The 22712-nt window shown below is 37.2% G+C and overlaps 2 protein-coding genes across 2 annotated transcripts; one reads left to right on the top strand and one right to left on the bottom strand.

Moving 5' to 3' along the window:
• Positions 1-96: 96 nt before the first annotated feature.
• On the top strand, positions 97-20457 carry LOC132703704 (MAP kinase-interacting serine/threonine-protein kinase 1). Its single transcript, XM_060673121.1, has 6 exons — positions 97-323; positions 8548-8760; positions 14479-14720; positions 16065-16334; positions 17770-18300; positions 19980-20457. Exons 1-6 carry the CDS (start codon positions 281-283, stop codon positions 20139-20141), a joined length of 1461 nt encoding a protein of 486 aa, XP_060529104.1. The 5' UTR covers positions 97-280; the 3' UTR covers positions 20142-20457.
• Positions 20458-21482: 1025 nt separating this feature from the next.
• Positions 21483-22627, bottom strand: LOC132703438 (ras-related protein Ral-a). Its single transcript, XM_060672693.1, has 3 exons — positions 22204-22627; positions 21971-22145; positions 21483-21918 (listed from the first exon to the last, which is right to left on the bottom strand). The coding sequence occupies exons 1-3, from the start codon at positions 22515-22517 to the stop codon at positions 21802-21804; spliced, it is 606 nt and encodes a 201-aa protein (XP_060528676.1). The 5' UTR covers positions 22518-22627; the 3' UTR covers positions 21483-21801.
• Between the last annotated feature and the right edge of the window lie 85 nt (positions 22628-22712).

The following is a 22712-nucleotide window of genomic DNA, read 5'->3' as shown; positions in this document are numbered from 1 at the left end:
TAGTCGCGAGCCTATCGATCGTACGCGGCCGCAACGATATCTGTGGTCCGTGACCGGCGTACGTGACAAGGCAGTGTCCCAACCGCGTCGCACGACGCCGCGATCCGTGGTCGTAGTAGCGAAGATGAGTGTCTAGAGGGAACGAGTGTTTTATTTTTGTGCCCAAAAAATTACGGAATCGGCCGTTTCTCCATATGTGTTTCGTTCAAAGCCTTCTGATCCGCAATAATACCGACCGGCTTCGTATTTTTTACCGATAGTCGCACTAGCCGTCGCCACCATGGTCGAGAAAATAATCGAGGAATTGGAAAATTACGATACAGGTGTGTAATGTCAACCCGCTGCTGCGTATTATTTTCGTGTTCGCGCTGCGTTTCGGTTTTGATCCGGCGGTGCGGCAATCCTTTTTCGATGTTTCGCGAGCGATCTCGACGAAATCGCCCCCGTTGTCATTTACGTCGTACGAATTAAGCTCGAATCGTTTTTTTAAAAGGCATGATGAAACGGACGTCAAGTTGACGACACGCGTGTAATCCTTTATCTCGCGAAAAATTCGGCGACGTGATAAAAAACAGGTCGGGCTTCGTTCCGCATGGCTTGCGGGAAAAATATTTTTATATTCGTCGCGATCTCCCGACGAAATGTAAATAAAAATATATGGCGAGGGCATGCGCCGGATCAGCTGTTCGACGTATCGGCGAATCTGCACGCGTGCGCGAACATTTGCCTGATTTTTTTCACCGAATTTTCATTTCCGCGTAGAGAAAAACGCTCACGTAGGCCTCTCGGCATACGCGTTATTTTTATTTTTACGCCGCTTATAAATATATATGTGGCACAAGGAAACGGGAAGCGTTTTTGGCGGACTTTGCTATTCTCGTTGATACGTTTTTTTTTTTTTGTTGCGGAGACGGGATTATTTAAAAAGCGCCCTTTTTCGCCGGCGTGGGCATCGTGCCGACGAAAATAGACATTTTCGAAATCCTCTTTATACGGGAGGTCACGGCCTGTGCTTTGGAAATATATCTGTCTCGGCGGTGTTGCCAAGTGCATTCGGTGGATCATACAGCGAGTCAAAATAAAACTTATACGTTAGTAGTATGCGTGTACGGGCAAAAATTAACCAAATTTTTTTTTTTCTTATTATAATTATAAATTCTGGTTATTTGTACATTTTTAGCCTTTTGCGTATTATTATAACCGTTATTTTTTGGATAATTTTATGGATTTAGTCTAAAGCCAGGACTTTCGAAAATCTTATAAATACCAATAACACATTTTTTAATCAATAGAAAAATAATTACGAATCTGTAACGTTTAACGTATTAAATACTTTTTAATAATAATAATAATAATAATTTTATTCACGTATTGATATACAATGAAAAGGACACGGTTCGGATGAACAAAATAAGATATTTTGTGTGTGCGAAAGCTGATTTTTTTGAAAAGATAACGTGGAGACGTCAATCTCATAATTTTGTGATAAAGATTACATTACATTACAAGAGATATCGTCGATTTTTCATATTAAGCCATCGGACTTCCTTCAGTTTGATTTAAAATATTTTTATAACCATATAAGCATTTTAAGTGAGCAATGGATTTTTTAATTCATTGGTATTTTAATTTTAATTTTACATAATTATAATTATTGTATATAGTATTATAAAGTTTGGGTCTATTTAGTTAAAGTTAGTCAAAAATAAATCGACTTGACGGTTGAAAGCCATAAAAAATAATAAACAGCTTTGCCCTCCTTTATACCAACAAGTTCCGCTAATTTATTAAAGCATTCAGATACAGGTTGTCTATCGACAGTAGTCTTCATTTCTGTATCTTGAGTGTCAACCTAAGAGCCCTAGATGACATATCTATTAAAAAGACATTTACATATTACCTACTATTTCATTATTTCTACTCTATCGATTGTTTGTTTTGTTTCTCGCAGTATTATTGTCAATAAAAATACTAAACTAAACAAAATCGGTATCGTCAGTGGTTTTCATCGAGCAGATGGTACGAAAATTAATTTTAATATGAATGAATTAATTAATTAACTAAAACTCGCTCGCATTGCCAAAGATAATGCGTCCGAGAGCAGCCACGGCTGTCCTTCCTTACAGATCACAGACCTCACAGAAACATCACTGACCGCATGTCAAAACTTCTTAATAACGTCAAAACCAGATTTACCACTTGTCAACTAGGCTTAAAGACCATGACAAATAAACTCATCAGCAGTTGCGGAACACACAATACAGTGAAAACTCCCTATAACGAAACTCGGTATAACGCAAAACTCGAAAATTTTTATCTCTAGATGATAAAGTTGCTTTAATTCGATCGTCGGTACGGACTTACACCGTCGACTGTATCCACGATTTGGAAGTGCAAAGAAAACATCATTCAGGCTGAAGCGGCAGGCAGTTCTAGTAAAAAACTAAAAAAGCCAAAATTTGGAGATTTGGATCCTGCAAGGTTGCAATGGTTCCAACAGCTAACACTAAAAGCAGAAAAGTTTGCTGAACAGCGTCGCATTATCGATTTCAAGGCTTCGGAAGGACGGTCGGGGAAGTTCAAACAGTGACATGGTATAAATTACGGACAGATAAGTGGCGAAGCCCGTGATGTCTACAGAAACGTCACTAACGATTGGCTGGAGAAGACGTGGCCATAACTGGCAGAAAAGTATCCCGCCGGCGACATTTTTAATGCTGACGAAACTGGTATTATTTACAAAATGACGCCAGATAAAACTCTTAAATTTCGAAACGAAAAGTGTGCGGGTGGAAAAATTGAGTGGGAGAGAAAAAAAGAAAGCTAGTCGCGATGTTTTAAGAGCATCAAGCATTTGCCGGTCACTTACAAGACAAACAAGTCTGCATGGATTACATGCAGACTTGTTTACAGGAGTCGATACAGAAAAACATTTTAATTGAGTCCGAAGGCAAATTTTCCATTAATATGCTAGATGCAGTCAACCCTATAAGTAAAGCTTGGAAAGAGGTGACAGCAGAAACAATTCAAAACACTCCTATCGTCATGCGGGACTTATTACCGAGACAGAATGCGAACAGGACTTGGAAGATGATCAGCCACTAAACGAGTTGATAAAGCAGTTTTAAACAACAATTACGTTTACAAGTGAGGAGTTGAAAGATGTTATGGTGATAGATCAGGATTTGCCTACAACAGCAGACTTGACAGAGGAAGCCATATTACAACAAGCAAGAAAGGGTGAGGAAGAGCAGCAAGAGGAAGAAGAAGATGAAGAAGTTGATCTTCGACCACCACCAACCATTCAACAAGCCCTATATTCAGTTAAGCTGCTAGAAATTTTTTTTATTATGTCGAAGAAGTGGTGAAAATACAAACCAAAGTACGAGATGCGTATTGGCATACTAAAAAAATTCAAAAGAAAATGACCGATTATTTGACACATTAAATGTAGTTCTTAAATATTTATATAAAATGCGTATAAAAAAAGCAGTACCTTCAATTTCGCTATAATAGAGTTTCGACTGTATTACCGGATTTTCATTTTTAATTTTAAAATGGACGAAGAACAATTATAAACAATATGAAAGAATATCAATAAAGATTCGAGCATGGTATCATATATATCTCAATCAGTATCACATATCGGAGGAAAAATAATTATACCCTTATATATATATTATACATTTAGGATCATAGTGGTACGTTATATTGGGTTGTTCGGAAAGTCATTTCGTTTTTTTTGGGGAACATGAAAGACAGTTTTCGTATAATGAATTAACATTTTATTAAATTATATATTGGCCATTCTGGTCCAACACCTTTTGCCATCTTGCTGGCAGTAACATAATTCCCCTCTCATAAAAGTTTTGGTCCTTGCTGGCAAAAAACTGGTTCTGGTGGTTTTTGACATCTTCATTTGAAGTAAAGGTTTTGCCATCCAAAAAATTTTGCAGGGACCGGAACAAATAGTAGTCGGAAGGCGCCAGATCTGGAGAATATGGTGGATGTTGCAGTACGTCCCATTCAAGCTGTAAAAGTTTTTGGCGAGTGACCAAACTTGGGTGAGGTCTCGCATTATCCTGGTGGAACACTACACCCTTCCTGTTGATTAATTCGGGCCTCTTCTGTTTAAGTGAATCATTCAATTTGTCCAGTTGATGACAATAGACTTCTGAATTAATCGTTGTATTGTCCGGCAAAAGCTCAAAAAAAACGATTCCTTTGACATCCCACCAAAACGGAGAGCATCACGTTTTTCTGGTGAATGTTGGCTTTTGACACGCTTTGAGCCGGTTCATCTTTTCTGCTCCATGACCTCTTGCGTTTAACATTGTTGTATACAACCCATTTTTCGTCCCCAGTAATAATCCGCTTCAAAAATGGATCATTTTCTTGACGTTTGAGGAGCGAATCACACACGTCAACGCGACGACACAAATTTCGGTCCGTAAGGACATGGGGCACCCACACATCGAGCTTCGAGGTTAAGCCAATGCCTTGCAAATGGCCATAAACAGTTGAATTCGACAAATTTAATCTCTCACCGATCTCTCGTGTGGTTATTCGCCGATTTGCATCAACTAATGCCTTTATCGCATCTTTGTCAGCTTCGACCGGCCTTCCAGACCGTGGTGCATCTTCGACATCAAAATTGCCAGATCGAAATTTTGCAAACCAGTTTTGGCACTGGCGTACTGTTAACACGCCTTCTCCATACACATCCGTCAATTTTTCTCTCGCTTGGACAGCATTTTTACCTTTTCTGAAGTAAAATAGTAAAATATGACGAAAATGCTGCTTATTGCTCTCCATATTTAAAAGGGCACCAACCAAAAACTACTGCGTAGAATTAATAGAATTTTTTCACACACAAGCCTTGCAATATCAGCTCTCAAGACATATAATGGTTATGCGGCTAAAGTGTGAAGTTGGTTTCGAAAAAACGTAATTAAGTCCTCTGACGGGAAAAAACGAAATGACTTTCCGAACAACCTTATATATACGTCCTACTAATGATGCCTAGAGAGCGTATGATATTTCACGTCTTTATTATTAGCTTATTTATTTTAATTAAAAAATAATAGAAATTTACCTAAATAATAGTCTAAAGTTGTTTAAAAATTACTGATTAAAAATCTATTTCATTTTTATTCAATAATAATCACAATAATATGTGCACTTTGATATAATGCATACCTTTTCCACATTTAATTCAGAATTCAAATTCAAAAATTCAATAATTCAAATTTACACAAAAATAAGGTGGCTATGAAACAAAAGCGTTAATGTCAAACAGTCTTGATGTATTTGTTAAATATTACGAGTTTTAATTACATTTTACTTTGGTAACAAATTATTACGGATGTGATACATGTATTTTTTTCAGAACTTAAAACTTGTCTATTTGTAGGGTAGAAAAAGTTGGATTAGCAAATTTTTTCCCCATATCTCCGAAACTAATCAGAGTTGTCTCGATTTTGAAACGGGTTTAAATTAAACGACCGTCCCAATCGTCGGACCTGAACCCCATTGAAGAATTTCGGGATGTTTTGAAAATCACCGGAAACTTTTTTTTTTCAGTATCACGTAGTTGATACTACTCCTAGAAAATAATACATTTTATGACCAAATGCCGGTTTTAAAAAAATTAGCGCGCAATATTAGCAATTTGGTAGTCTGCCTGACGTTGCCGGTAGATACGTCGTCGGTACACCGGGCCCCGCGGTTACCGAATTTTGTCAAGGTCGTCCGAAATCGTCTGTCGCTCCGAAAAACCATCCGCTCCGCGCGTGAAACGCCGCAAATTGTTATTGCAAAATCGTCACGTGACCCATCGACGAGATAAAAGACATTCTAGCACGCGTAATAGGTCTCGTATAAATTGTCCCGCCACTGGAAACTACACCTTTAAACTTGCAAATCGCTGAAAAACATTATTTCGGAAAACGATCGCGGGCAAAACCAAAGGTGTGTTGCGTGTGATATACGTTTTTAATTTTTGTTTTTCGCTTTATTTTCTAATTTGTTCCGTTGTTTGTTTGATTATACCAAGTTTTAAGCGTATTTGCAGCTTCTTCGTTGGTCTTGAAAATCTTTTACCGCCAAGCCATTTGTTGAGGTCAGCAAACGGGTAATGGTAAAGCATTCAAAACTCGTACACTCCTCTGTCCCTGTTGTATTCCGCGTTGTATATCTTGTACAGATGAGCCTTTGTTAGATATAATACTCCCAAAGGAATTATACTCTTCGCATTTATTAACCTGTCTTAACCACAAATCGGGATCTTCGTCTTCGTTACCTATTCTTAAGTATATACATGTTGTAGTTTCCTTAACATATAATCTATATCCTCTTCGCCATTTGCAATTCGTACCTGATGGTCAGCAAAGAATAATGTTGACAAGTAGTGGTCGCCGACCTTGACTCCCATACCTGAGCATTTTTGTCTCCATTTTTGTAGTATTTCTTGTATAACAATTTTAAACATCCCTGTTTAAGAGACCCTTTGTCCCCTTTAAAATATATATATATATATATATATATATATATATATATATATATATATATATATATATATATATATATATATATATATATATATATATATATATATATATATATATATATATATATATATATATATATATATATATATATATGTATATATATAAATTCAGCCCAATGATATTATCCGGGGATAGAATTGACTTACGCAAATAAATTAAGACCGAAAGAGAGAAAAAAAATTAATATCGTTACTAAATTTTAATACTAATCATAAAAATAAATGAATCTCAACGACGGTGAGATTTGGTAACCCGTTCTGCTGATGTAAGCGGCCAGTAATACGGTCGTCGCCAATAACTCGGACGAGACGACCTCGGGAAAAATACTCGAGTGTCCAGAAGAGTTTCGGTCGGCGACGGGTCGGTTACGTAGGTCTACGAATTCCTACTGATCTGTCTCGCGATATAAATTCCTTAGAGAAAACCCCTAGTTAAGAAAGACTATTATAGATATGTTCTTAATAAAGATAGACCAACCAAAACGCAAGATAAGGCACAACTACCAAATTAAAAGCAGCATACAGGTTCCAAATCTGTTGCTTGCAGAACCTCGACCAAGGGAAAAGTGAAGCCGAAATAACGCGCGATTTGCGTAGTTAGACCAAAGAACAAAATAGATAGGAATGGACTCTTCTAACGAATCGACATGGCTAATAAAGACTTTGTGTAACTGGAAAATTTTATAATAAATTGATGTGCCTGGCTAGCAAGGAAAAGGATAACATTCAGATAATAGCAACTTGCACAGCATACAATTCGTAAAGTCACAAACTATTCTTTGCAATTATAAACACAAATCTAAATCTTTTTCAAATTTTTCAATGTTTTAAAATGGACATTTGGTGCTTCTAATTTATGAAATCTACCTCAAATTAATTTGTTAAAGTGTTTTGTTAAAGAAACAGACGTGGCCTCCGATTTCGTAAGTGCTATGGGAAAAATCTTTCTTTTTTTATTATAAAATAATTGAGTAGAAAGATTTTATAAGTTTTTCAAGAAACTTCCACAGGCTGCTGCTGTATTACTATTTATAAATCTGTTGGATTCTTCCTGCGTCGGTTGTATATAAGTCGAACTAGCTGACGTTTCGCCAAACATCCTTCAGAGCATAACTGCAACTTAAATCGCTTCTATGAAAAAATAGTTTTTCTGTCATAACATTAGAGGGCCATAAAACACTTGCCTTTGATTTTATTCCCTTAGAGCATACCAATTATTGACATTTATAAGGTCCACTTGACATCTTTCAATTTGCCGAAATGTCTTATTTCAAATTATTAATTCGGAGAGTCTTCTAGCCAAGCAAACATTGAAAGTTTCTTGAAATTTCTACGAAGTCACTGCATAGGGTTGATTGTCATCACCTTAAAATGTAAACCATGCGGTCTATCTTGATTATATCTGTTGCGTCGACAGTTAAAACATTTGCGATACTCGTCGATAAGACGCTTTCTCCTACAACAGACTCAAAAATCGACGAAAAGAAAAAGGATCGAGTAAACTGAAGTTTCCACGTATTCAAGTTAAGGTTCTAACCGCAGACTAGTTGTAACCGAGACATTGGCCGGTCCCTCTCTTAAAATTCGTACGGGCACAGAACGCGGAAGGAAATTAGGCTTTGACGTTAATAATTTCGACATGACATCGAGTCAAAGCAACTGCGTCACGTTAAATTGTTAACAATGCCATCCGCCTTGATTATAACTGTGTAAAACATTTACGGTCCACGTTCATTCATGCTCGTAAAATCGAGTAAACAAAAATTTTCACGTATTCAGGTTAGGGTTACGGTTTTAACCGCAGAGTAGTTGTAACCGAGGGATTGGTCGATGCGTCTCTTAACGTTCGTTAGGGCACAGAATACGGAGAAACGAAAACGGACGCACGTGGCGTAACGCCGTAAGTTCGCTGCGCCAAAAAAAAAAAAAATTGGAGAATCGAAATATTCCCGAGAACAATGTCGTCGTATTCGTCGCAGGCATGCGAATGTTCGGCAAAGCGAACAGCATGGTCAGACGTAGCGGGGACAGCGGCGTCGGCAACGGCAGCGCCTCGGACAGCGGCGACCAGGGCGAGCAAATGGACCCGGAGACCCGGGCGCAGGAGCTGGCCAGGCACAAGGAGGACGCGAAGAGGAAGCGTCGCAGGAAGAAGCGCACCAGCTCGTCGCTGGTCTCGTCCTGTTTCCACGGTAAATATTATCGCCACGGAAAAACTAACTAGCGGGCGCGGTGCTAGAGATTTGAAAAAAAAAAGTAAAGGAATTGAAAAGTTTTATACAGAACGCCTTAATTTAATTCTTTGCCGGTAACGTAACCAATTAATTCATTGTTTGGGAGCTGATTCTGTTAAAAACTAATCAGGTGCGTCTCATTAACGAGAGAAAATGCCAAAAAAATTTATAACTAGGTTCTAGGAGTCTGTCCTAGACAGTGAAAGTAATATTCAAATAGGCACTACCACAATAATAAATAAATAAAATAAATAAATAATAATACAAAACATGAACAATTTAAAACAATTACAGAACCCAGTGAAAAAGTTTCAAAACATTAGTCAAAATGTGGTTTAAAAATAGCTTTCAGAACTGACAACACAATAGGAAAATTTTTAAAAAGCAATAAAAAGAAATGTCCAAAATCACAAAAATCAGGTGTCTACGGGTTGAAATGCAGATCTTGTCCTAAACTTTATATTGGAAAAACAGGTAGATCCTTCAAGAAACGCATTAACGAACATAAAAGAGCGTTTAAAAACAATAGTCTAGATTCTAATTATGCTACACACTTAAACACAGAAAAACACATTTTTGACGACAATTTTGATATTTTACATACAGTCAAAAAAAGTAGAAAATTAAATTTATTGGAAGCCATGGAGATTAACAAAATGGTCCATTCAAATGTGTTGCTTAACGATCAATTAGATTTAAATATCTCTCCATTATTAAAAAATTCTCACAACAACATTAATTAAGGTTTTTTGGTCATTTTTCAGTATATATAGTAGCAGGTAGCACGTGTAAATATTACATTTGATAAAGACACGGTGTTGTCGAAACAATTGTCATGTGAAAATATATGATTTCGTGAAAATCTGAACTTTTAGTTCTTATTTATTTTGCAAAATATAGAGAGAGAATCAGAGAAAGCGTAAATTTCAATTCAATTCAAAATATTTCCGGAATTGTTTCTACAAATTTTTCTAACGTTAACCATATATTTTAAAGCTGAAACAAATTGTTTAATATGCTATTCGCCGTATCTCTGCCAGCAAAGTGGCGTGGGATAATCATAATAATAGTAGTTATTTCGCAACAAAATAATCATAGTCCGGGAGCCCTGCCCCTTTTTTCAAATAAATTTTATAAAGAAATGATCACATTGTCCTAGAAAAAAACTGGTAGGATTTTTCAGTTCTACACTTTAAAGTGGTTGTACAAAACTATTTTTAAAAACCATCCCAGCTATTATTTTGCGAAAAGTTGCGAAACAGGTTAGCTGAAAGAATGAACGGTATCAAATCATGTCAAATTTATTATTACGTAAAAGTTATCGGCAACAGATTATTTTTTAACTAAGTTTTGAGATAATCAGATAAATAATCTAAACCAACATTTGTCCTACAATTAAAATGGTAGGTTTTTTCAGTCCTACACTGGAAAATTTCGAAAATTGCCACTTACTTAAACGTGGTTACATGTACATACGTGTATATTCGAATATACGTGTATACATACACATACTTATATCAAATCGGCGGTATATATATATATATATATATATATATATATATATATATATATATATATATATATATATATATATATATATATATATATATATATATATATATATATATATATATATATATATATATATATATATATATATATATATATATATATATATATATATATATATATATATATATATAAATTAAACCTTTAACTGGCTTATCGATCAGTTTTGCTGGTTCGCCATTGGAAATAAATCAGACCACGAAGTTTCTTGGTTCTTATACTGATAGCTCCTTGAGATGGGACCGGGACATTGACAATGTCTGCAATAAACTAAATAAAACCTTTTTCGCAATATTAACATTTAGAGATTCATTTCTTGAGAAGGCACTAATAGCTTTTTACTACGCGTCAGCTTACTCTTCCATTTCACACAATATTGTCAACCGGGGACGAGCGAATGATGCTGAGAGAGTGTTTATACAGTAAAAAAGAATACTTAGGCTGATTTTTAAACTTCCTCCGAGACATTTCAACAGCACAAAATATTAACAATGCCTTGTATATACCTATTTAAAATACTTTTGATCACACATAAAAATAAATATTCACATAGGAAGCATACCGATATCCACAGTTACAATACTCGCAATAGAGAATATCTGCTGAAGCCAAGACTCAACCATATGTTTTATAAAAAATCTCTAAGCTACGCGGGACCATATTATTATAATTTGCTGTCTCCAAGCTTAAAAAATTTATCTATAAATCAATTTAAAAAACACATCAAGGGGCTCCTGTCGGCCAATGCTTTCTACAGCCTGAAAGAATTTGAAGCGTACCTGAGAGCATCGTAAATAACGTTAAAAGTTTACCGAGATTTTTCTAATGTATACTCTCTTTTATTTTAAATTACATTAACTTGTTTGTCATATTTGTTATATAAATACAGGGTGCGGCAGCATAACTTCCTTTTTTCAAAACTCAATAAAAACTATTGTGTGCATCGGAAAATCTTTATTTATTTTTTATAATGTAGGTACATGTCTAAAGTTTTTATTTACATTGTTTTGAAGATCAAATCTGTTAGGTGACGTCCCTCATTCTCCATACATTGCGTAAACCGATATCTGGCGTTTGTCATGACTCTTGTTAGCATAGCTGGTGTTATGTTGGCAATTTCTTCTTCGATGTTGGTCTTCAAATCTTGTAGGGTTCTTGGACGGTTCACATAAACCAGGGATTTCAAAAAACCCCATAGAAAAAAATCACAAGGGGACAGATCGGGAGAGCGTGCCGGCCATTCCAAATCGCCTCTAATTGAGATAAGGCGCTCTGGAAAGTGTTCCCTCAAAACAGCCATCGATGCTCTTGAAGTGTGTGCTGTTGCACCGTCTTGTTGGAATCAAGTGTCCCCCAAATCCAACTCTTCAAGCCGTGGGAAAAAAAATTCTGTAGCATGTTTACATACCGGTCCGAATTCACTGTCACTGTAACCTCATTTTCCTCAAAAAACCAGGGACCAATAATTCCATCTGAGGAAATTGCACACCACACTGTGACTTTGGGTGAATGCAAAGGCCTTTGATGCAATTGTCGAGGGTTGGTGTCAGCCCAGTAGCGCATGTTTTGTTTGTTAACCGACCCACATAAATGAAAATGGGCTTCATCGCTAAAAAAAACAATAGCACCCTCGGGAACGACATCAAGAAGAAGCTCACACGCGTTCATCCGAGAATTGAAGTCACGTTCTGTAAGTTCCTGCACTATCGCCATCTTATAGGGATGAAAATGAAGATCATCACGAAGAATTCTTCTCACAGAACGATCGGATAGTCCAAGGGCAGATGCGTGTTTGCGCGCAGAACGCCGTGGTGATCGCAACATTGAAGCTCTCACTGCTTCAATGTTCTCAGGTGATCTAACGGGCCGAGGGACTCCAGTTCTTCGTTTTGTCGCACTTGCAGTTTGTCTGAATGTAGTGACCCATGTAACAATTGATTTGCGGTCTGGGACGGGACCCGACGGGGCTAAATTAAAGCGATTCCGAAATGCACGCTGTGTTGCAACAACCGAACAACCGCTTGAAAAGTAGGCCTCAACGGCAAAGGCACGCTCCTCACTATTCCAACGCATGATGGCGACTGAACCGTGTCGGGACAAAACTTTACAGTACCCCCTCTTGAACGAGACCACTAGCGCCCCACTATGACATCAACTAACTGAATGGCGCGCATTTAAAAAAAGGAAGTTATACTGCCGCACCCTGTATATACTCGTATTCGTTATTTATTGACGAAACATCCATTGTACCACCTGGTTTTGTGAATAAATAATCTATCTATCTATTCGCATCAATGCGCATGCGCGTAGCATAGCAACGGATCCAGCACACGCATACAACATACATTGTGCATTAAAAAGTTTTGTTTACTTGTCAACACGTGTTAATTAATTTTCTTTTATAACATTTAATTGTGAAGATGATCATGGAGCGTTTTCTTTGTAATGTACTCCGTGATAAGCCTAATTTCCGTGAAAAAAAAGAGACGATAAAAAATTTACTAAAGACATTTTTCTCGCGTGTAAAAAGTATCTAAACGCTCGAAAGCATCAAAACCGCAAATATAATGATGCTGAATTGCCTGACCATTGGGATGACGATGTAATAGGCTACCACTCTCGTTGTTACAAGGAAGTTTTATTTATGTTATGAACGGTAAGTTTATGCTTTATTTTTTAAGTAAATGTAAAATGAAAATGATGAATTTTTTTATTTTTGTTTTGTCAGTTAAGTGAAAAGAAAAAAATAGTAAAATGAGTGATTGTTTTATGAATAACGACATCTTTTTTTTTCATAATTTTCATGGATTAAACATTTTTGATAACGACAATTAATATTCTCTCACTTCGCCCATATAATCACCCACTTACTTTTTCAAAAGTTTATCGATGAATAATAATGAAACAACTTAATTAAACTCATTTGTATAAAACAGCATCATAGATAATGGCTATAGGAATATTTTAAGAAAAAAAAAAGTTAATCGCTCAACTAAATTTATAGGTTAGATCGTTGAAGAGTCGAACTTGCAACCTATTTTTTGTCGGACTACCTATTTTTATGTAGGACATTAATTTCTTTAGATAGAAAATGTCATAAAGTTTCATTTAATTTTGGTGTCCCACAGTTGCTGAAGAATAACGTATTATCGTGAGGTCGGCAACTTTAAAGTGTAGGACTGAAAAATCCTACCCGTTGATTTGTAGGACAATGTGATCATTTGTTTATAAAAATTATTAGCAAGCTACAGTAAAAAATTTAGCATGTTGCTCATCACCTTTTATAAATAAATAATATATACAACTTTGAGGGTGTGGCCACCCTATATACCAAAGCTATTTGTTTGTAGGCCAAATTTAATTTCAAATTATACATTTCAATATCGCAGCCTTATGGTTGCGAAACAGAAGAACAATTACCAAAAATTCAAGTTCAGTCCCTGGACACCGAAATTAATATTCAAATTGATACCTGGGTATTATGCCGGACGCTTATCAAGTAATTAATAAAAAAGTTTTATACAGTTGGGAATAAAACATGATATAGTAGTAAAGAAAACGAATGAAAAAAACAAAAAAAAGAAAAGAAACAATACATTCCGCTCTGGCCAGTGAAGGAATTCTCTAATCTGATGATTCACTATTTTTTGAATGACTTTTCATTATTTATTATTATTATTATTATTATTATTATTATTATTTATTATCACAATAAGATGAAAATCACAATAAATGTTGGAAATGAAAATTGAAACGTTAAAAATACAATACAATTTTTAGGTAGTCGAATTACTTTCGACATCTTTCGGAAACAATTTATGAGATTCTAACAGGGGAGTTCAAAAGAAGGGCCACATTGAATAGCGAATGCGGAGAAAATTAGCGACATGTTATTGTTTATCTTTATTAGTTTTTTTCGCAATCCCTACGAAGGGCACCGAATTATATATCCCGGAAACATCCTAAGTGACTCACAGCCGTAGGAAACTAGATCTTTGTCTAATTTGGTATTTTACAGAAAGGAGTAGAAAAAATTGCAATTTTCCATATTTTACTACTTATACACTTACTCTTCTGTCTTTGATCGACGCGTTTTTGTATTTCAAGACTTGTACAAGTTGACGGGCGAGGTGTTGGGCGAGGGCGCTTACGCGAGCGTACAGACCTGCGTCAACCTGTACACCGATCAAGAGTACGCGGTTAAGATCATCGAGAAGGTGCCGGGCCATGCGCGAGCGCGCGTCTTCCGCGAAGTGGAGACCTTCTACTACTGCCAAGGACATCCGAACATAATTCAGTTGACGGAATTTTTCGAGGACGAGGAAAAATTCTATTTAGTTTTCGAGAAGGTCAGTCTTTTCGTTTAACGGATGGTTTGAACTCCTTTCCATTCGACCGCCACCATTTGCGTCAATTTTATGTTGTCGCTAGTAATGCAGCTCGCGTCCGTACCGGTTCAGTACTTTTGAACTACTCTCTCGAATTACGTAAAATCGATCGCAAATAATTTTCCAACAGCGGGTCCGATGTCGGTCGACGCGTTTTCCGAATTACTTGTCCAGTTCATTTGAACTACTCTCTCGAATCGCGTATAATCGATAGAAATTAATTCCCTAAATGCCGATCCGATCTACGCGTACGCGTTTCCCCGGTACTGGTTCGGTTCATTTAAACTACCATCTCGAATTACGTAAAATCGATCGAAAATAATTTTGCAAGTGCGGTACCAGTAACTGCCGTTTTGTTTTACCAGAGTTTGTTCGCGGTACATTTCAACTACTCCTTTGCTTTACTTGAAAATCGATCGAATTAATTTTCCAACAGCGGGTCCGATGTCCTACTCTCTCGAATCGCGTATAATCGATAGAAATTGATTCCCTAAATGCCGATCCGATCTACGCGTACGCGTTTCCCCGGTACTGGTTCGGTTCATTTAAACTACCATCTCGAATTACGTAAAATCGATCGAAAATAATTTTGCAAGTGCGGTACCAGTAACTGCCGTTTTGTTTTACCAGAGTTTGTTCGCGGTACATTTCAACTACTCCTTTGCTTTACTTGAAAATCGATCGAATTAATTTTCCAACAGCGGGTCCGATGTCCTACTCTCTCGAATCGCGTATAATCGATAGAAATTAATTCCCTAAATGCCGATCCGATCTACGCGCACGCGTTTTCCCGGTACTGGTTCGGTTCATTTGAACTACCATCTGAAATTAGGTAAAGTCCATCGAAAATAATTTTCCAAATGTGCTACAAGTAACTGTCGTTTTGTTTCACCATAAGTTTGTTCGCGGTACATTTGAACTACTCATTTGTTTACTTGCAATCGATCGCAAATAATTTTCTAAATGCGGATCCTTTCGCGGCGTTTTCCGAATACATTTGAACTACTCTTTTGAATTACGTAAAAAATCGATCTAAATTATTTTTTAAAATGCGATACCGATACCGTTGCAACTTTGATTAGGCACATTTGAACAATTAGGCATGTTTTTCGCTATTGAGCCGGTACGTTTGAACTAAAACCAAGCCGAATGGACAGCACGATATTTTTTATACGATTTTACGATATTTCGCTAAATTTAAAATAGTTTTCCAACTTTCGATTTCGATCCGAATCCTTTGGTCGAATACATCCGAACTACTCAGCTTCTTTCGTCGCTTCACGTTCGCGCTTGCGTTTCCTTTAGATTAACGGGGGACAGTTGCTGGCCCGAATACAGGAGTACAAGTACTTCAGCGAGGCGGCGGCCGCCGAAATAATCCGCGAGGTGGCGTCCGCGCTGCAGTTTATGCACGCGAAGGGCATCGCCCACCGCGACCTGAAGCCGGAGAACATCCTGTGCGTCTACAAGGACCGCCTCTGTCCGGTGAAGATATGCGACTTCGACCTCGGCTCGGGCATCCGTTTCCAGACGAGCATGTCGAGCCCTTTGGCAACGCCGCAGCTCCTGACTCCGGTAAATTGAACGGGTTAACAAGAAAATATGTATAATTCTCCATTATTTGTGTTAATTATAACATTCGGCAATAATTAAAAATAAAAAATATGTACTTATCGAACAATGGTATAATTGAGTAGTGTTGGTTGGTTAGTTGATAATTTTTAATTTATTAATCAATTTTTGAAATTACAAAAGTACTTAGTTAACAAAATAATGTAGATTTTATCTAGTTTGATCATTATCAAATTTAATTGAAATGCTACTAGCTAACTAGCCAACAACTAGCAACTGTGTTGATGAGTTGGTAGTACTTGCATATAATTAATGAAATATCAGTTAATTAATTTAATTATTAATTAATTAATTTCATTCAATTATCTGTGACACTTTATTCGCAATGAACGAATAAATTTTTGTCTAATTAAATAATTACAAATTGAATTCGACATTTATTCATGTCATGTCATCAGCGAGTTAATTAGAACAATTAATTAATTTCATTTAATTTGCAATTATCAAACGGATTGCTGGCTGAACAATTAATTAATAACCGAACTCGTTATTTATTTAATTAATTGCCAACCATTTGATATAATCGGCAAGTTGATTATAAGAATTAATAAATTCCATTTTATTTTCACTTATCAAATGACTTGTTGGTTAATTAATTGGATAGATAATTAGTATCCGTTAGGTGTTTTGTAAGTTGTTAAATTTTAATTAATTAATTAATTCCCGAATATTTTATATAATCGGTGAGTTGATTATCACCATTAATTGGTGTCGGTTGCATAATTAATTAATTGGATAGGTAATTATATACCGTCAGGTATTTGCTGCTATTATTATTAATTAATTAATTTCGTAAGTTAGTGGCATCGATGGATTTCATGTGATTATTCCCAAATATTCAATAATTTACATTATTATAAGTTGTTATAGTCTTTAATTAACTAATTAATTTTATTCTCAATTACCAAGTCATCATTGAATTCGTTTTAATTAATTATTTGCTGTTCATTTTATATCCGCAATTGGTCATAATTATTAATATGCAATTATTAAATGATTTATTGGCTAATTAATTCATGGGAGAGTTAATTAGAATCCGATAGGTTTCTGCTGTTAATGACAAATAAAATAAATTAAGTTAGCGGTAGCGATCGGCATTCGCAATTACATTATTACATTTAATTAACCAATTCATTTTATCCGTAATAACCAAATCAGTGAATCGTTAATTGAATTCGGTATGAATTAATTAATTGCTAAGGCAAATTGATTAACCCGATTAACCGCGATTAATTAATAAATGAAATAATTAGCTAACTACCTTTTGAATCGAGTATTTAATTAAATTAAATTAGTTACCGGTTAATTGCCAATCCTTTGAAAATTAAATAATATGTATTTATTTTGTCGAATGAACTATAATTCGGGCGTCGCACAGGTGGGTAGCGCGGAGTTCATGGCGCCCGAGGTCGTCGAGACATTCGTCAACGACACCGACACGCACTCGTACGACAAGCGTTGCGACCTGTGGTCGCTGGGCGTGATCGCCTACATCCTCTTGTCCGGCTACCCGCCGTTTTACGGCAAGTGCGGCCGCGAATGCGGCTGGGAACGCGGCGAGAACTGCACCGCGTGTCAGGAGCTGCTCTTCCACAGCATCCAGGAGGGACGTTACGATTTCCCGGCGTCGGAATGGGAGGGCATCTCGTCGGACGCGAAGGACCTGATCGCTTCGTTGCTGATCAAGGAACCGGGCAAGCGTATCAGCGCGGAACGCGTGCTCGCGCACCCGTGGCTAAAGTGCGCGAGCGACTCCGCGCCGCTCGTCACGCCCTCCGTTATCAAGAAGAACAACTCGGCGCGCGAGCTGTCCCAGTTCGCCGAGTCCGCGATGGCGGTCAATCGGGTGGTGCAGCAGCATTTCAGCGTCAACCTCGACTACCTGGAACAGCGGCAGCCGTATCCGAAGGTGAGCCGCGGTAGTTCGAAAGTACCCGCGACTTTTTTTACTTCGTTCGCGGGTCGTATGTTTAATCGTCGGTAGTTTAAATGCATTTTTTTGAAAATGAAAACTGACGTGCGGTTTGTTTGTCTTAGTGGTAATAGTTCACATGTACCGCATTTTTTACCTTTCCAACTTTTTTATTCGGAAAAATTTGCTAAAAACCAAAAACAGAGTTTTTTCTACTCAGTTTCGCCGTGTTTGAAAATTGTCGGTAGCTCGAACGACCGCGACTTGCGGATCGTTTAATTGTCGGTAGTTCAAATGTACTTTTTCGTTTTCCCGTTTTTTTTTTGCATTTTGTGAACCTGGTTTTAACGTACGTTTTTAATGTACCTCGTTTTCTTGCTTTCCCTTTTTTTATTTTCAAATGTATTTTTTCATTTTCCCGTTTTTTGAAGGCACATGGCTTGTTTGCACGGACGGGTCGTTGTCGTGGCGATAATAGGTCACATGTATCTCGTTTTTCCCTTTCACTTTTTTTCTCTTTTTTTGTGGAAAAATTTGCTAAAAACCGAAAACAGTTTTTTCTTATACTCAATTTGGCCGTGGATAAAAATTGTCGGTAGTTCGAACGTACCGCGGTTTTTTTAATTCGTTCGCTAGTCGTTTAATTGTCGGTAGTTCAAGGGTACTTTTCCGTTTTCCCGATTTTTGGAGACAAAAACTGACGTGCGGCTTGTTTGCACGGACGTATCGTTGTCATGGCGATAACAGTTCACACGTATCGCGTTTTTCACTTTTCCTTTTTTTCTCTTTCTTTGTGTTTGTGTTTTTTTTTTACTTAATTTCGTCGTGTTTACAAATTGTCGGTAGTGCGAACGTACCGCGTCTTTTTTATTTGTTGGCGGGTAGTTCAAATGTACCCATTTTTTCATCCTTGTCGTTTTTTGAAGACGAAAACTGTTATCGATGTTTGTAGATGAAATATATGCGGTTTTTTTTAAATGAATTGTCTTGAAACTCTTTGCCAATTGCGTATGAAACGGACTAGGGGATCCTTGTCAGTAGTTAAAATAGATATTTTTTACGTAATTTTGGCGGGTTTGAAAACTGTCCGCGGTTCCAATGCATTCCGTGTTTTTATTTGATTGTCGCTAGCTCAAATCTAATCCGCGGAATGTAATATGTCCATTTTTTGCCTAAAAGTGTGGCAAAAAGCGTGTCTTTCAATTTTTTTTTCTTGTGCTGTGCAAATGCAGGTGGTTTGAGTTTCACAAATTTATATTTTTTTCCTAAACTGATGAATACAGCGTCTGTAGTAGTAGTTCGAACGTACCGCTTTTGATTTTAATATTTCGCCCGTTTTCGCATTTCTGTTTCTAGTAAAACCTTCGAGTTTTTTTGTCACCGTACCTTTGCGTGTTTATATATTTTTCATCTAAGTAACACTTTTGTCATAAAATAAGAAATGTATAAAATTGATCTAAAATCAACAAATTACGATATTTGGCGTCTCGGTAGTTCAAATAGGTAGCACATATAATTTATTTATTTTACATTTATTTTTTTATTTTCTCTTAAAAATGGCGCAACAAAGAGAGTACGGTTTGCGTGCGCACAAGATTTGAAATTGGTAGTTCAAATGTACAAGATTGCTTTTTTACGTTAACGTTATGCCATCAATGGATTTTGGTGCGTTGCAGGACGGGGGACAGCAGCCCACCACTTGCTCTTCGGCCATCTTGTTTGGCCTGAGCCCCCCGAGCGAGAGCAAGCTGATCCAGCGACGGGCCAAGGGGGGGGGCTCGTGTCAGTTCGTACTACCTCATATCACGACAAACGCCATTTCCAGCCCGAGCTGTTAAGGCAGAACGCCATTTTGCGCGTTCCATTTGTACAATTGTTGGTTTTTTTTTTTCGGAAAAATTTTCTTTCAATTTTTTTTTCGCGCCCCTTTACATTTTGTTTGTTATCGTAAGAGTATATCGAATTTTGTAAGTCCAAGACGCGTTATCGGTTCGCCGCACCCATTATGATGCCTTTTGCGAAGGCGTGTTTCTTTTGCCGACCGCGGAAGGATTTCAGGTGGTGAAATTTTTTTAACCGTACATGAAGGAAAAAAATGAAAGTTGTAAAATTAAAAAAAAACAAGAATTAATAAAATTCTATTTTATAAGCTGCAAGAAATTGTCCGTGTTTTATTGGTAGACCCGCCCACCAACCCATCCCCGTAGCGTAAGGCACTGACGTCACATGTGCGGGCTCTGACGTCAGACCAAAGAATAAAAAATAAAAGTTCCTCATTAAACGTGCGGATTGCCTTGAATTTTTAGATTTCTCGTTTATATTTTCTTGTTGAAATACTCATTCAGGTAGCACATGAAAGTATGAAACAATTTTTTTAAATATTTTCATTCGCTACCTGAATCAATATAAACAAAAAAATAACCGAAACATAAGTTTTAACTGTCGACCGTAGGTGTTGCACAGTAAAATCACGCTGCGCTGCAGGCACAGCATAATGATAAACGGTTTTTAGTTTTTTATGACAGAATCATTAGTCAGCAATTACATATATTTGTCTTTAACATGGCCGTTACCATAATTATCTAAAATTAACTGATAGTAGCCACCTCAAAACAAAATTGACGATATAAATTTTAAATCCTTTACATGCCTACGATGGCACCGTAAACATTCGGAGCCAAGTTCGTCGGCAGGGCAGACACTTACGATTATTCTATATCTACAGCTATTAGAGATAACGAGAGCCTGCCTACGCTTATAATACAGGTACTTAGGAAGCAACTATAAAAATTAATTTTGAGAAGGTCTATTCAATATGCGCGAAAATTAAAATTCCGTTTTTATCTAATGACATTGCGGAATTCAACAACCAATATGGCCGCTGACAGATCGTCAATAAGTTTCGATGCGGCATTTTAAAATATGCGTAGATCTCGTTAAATTTTCGGGGAAAACGAGTTAAGTGTGTAGAAATCGCTGTTTAGAAAGAAAATGGCTCAAAGTCCAGGTTAGTGGATGAAACGCATGGAAAACCATAACCTATATTACCTAATAGATAAATGGTCTAAATCTTAGACTTAACGTTGCACTAATGCTTTTCCTTCTTTACGTTTAGCGAAAAACCGATTTGAATATCGTTATTAAATTTGCGACCTCTTCGGCTAATGAGGTAGGCGAAATTATAAAATACAACTTTATTTTGTACCTTGAAACATTATACAGTATAAAGACACAGTACGATATAATTAAACTTTTAATAATATGATTATAATCAATATATATTATACTCCTGGCTTGTAGAAGCGAGTGATATCCGGAATGTGTGACCCCGCACAACACGACTGAACCTAAGTTAATTACGGTGATGTTCAAATAAAAAAATTATATTATAAATAAATATACAATCCACGAATTCTGTGTTTCCTTATTTCTTAACCTTAAATGCACAAATGTCTATTTGGTTGCAGGGCAAAAGCTCTCCTCTCCCGAGAGGAGACATTAAATAATCGTACACTTGAGTTTCTTTTTCTTGTTCTTATCCTTACCCCGGCCGTTGTTCGTTTTATTTTCTTCCTTTTTCCTCGCCCGTATCTCCCTCATCAAATCGTAAAACACCTACAATCGTAAAGGCTTTAATTTGGAAAAGAATGGTGAAAATGGGCGTTACTTTATCGACGTGTTCCCTCGTTTTGGCCGAGGTCTCGACGTAAGGCACGCCCCACGAACTGGCCTTATCTTGGGCCTCTTGCAACGACACTTTTCTCTTATCGTCGAGGTCACTCTTGTTCCCCACGAGCAGGAAGGGTATATTGTCGTCGTTCTTCACCCTGAGTATTTGTTCTCTGCAAAAACCGTAAGCGTAAAGGTTGCCTTGCACTCGTAAAACGACAGAAACTCTACCTGAACTCGTGGGTTGCCTGGAAACTTTCGTGGTCCGTTATCGAGAATATACACAGGAAGCCTTCGCCGCTTCGAAAATAATTATCCCGGATCGCGGCGTAATCTTCTTGGCCCGCGGTGTCCAGGATATCGATCTGGACCTCTTCGCCGTCCAGCAGGATCTTTTTCCTATAGGAATCCGCCTTGGTCGGCTCGTAATCTTCGACGAACTCATCGTACATAAATTGCAACGTAAGGGCCGACTTGCCCACTCCACCGCTTCCTACCATGATCACCTTGTGGAGGGCGGTTTGCACCGTAGGTTTTTTCGACATCTCGAATGGTGCTTTTTTAATGAAATCGCGCGGCTTTGTTTACGTATATCCTGACACGATCGGGCATTACTCACTGGGTGACACAATTTTTGACGTGACGTAGCGTTAGCGGTCCACGGACCACTATACGGGTCCTAACTGGCTTTATCCGTGGACGAACATTGTCACAGATTACGAAGGTACCAAAAACAGTTG

Source organism: Cylas formicarius, unplaced genomic scaffold (genome assembly GCF_029955315.1).
Source record: "Cylas formicarius isolate icCylForm1 unplaced genomic scaffold, icCylForm1.1 PGA_scaffold_6__28_contigs__length_40554024, whole genome shotgun sequence".
In the NCBI taxonomy this organism is placed as follows: domain Eukaryota; kingdom Metazoa; phylum Arthropoda; class Insecta; order Coleoptera; family Brentidae; genus Cylas; species Cylas formicarius.
The sequence above is the reverse complement of the archived record's forward strand: the minus strand, read 5'-3'. Positions and strand labels throughout refer to the sequence as shown.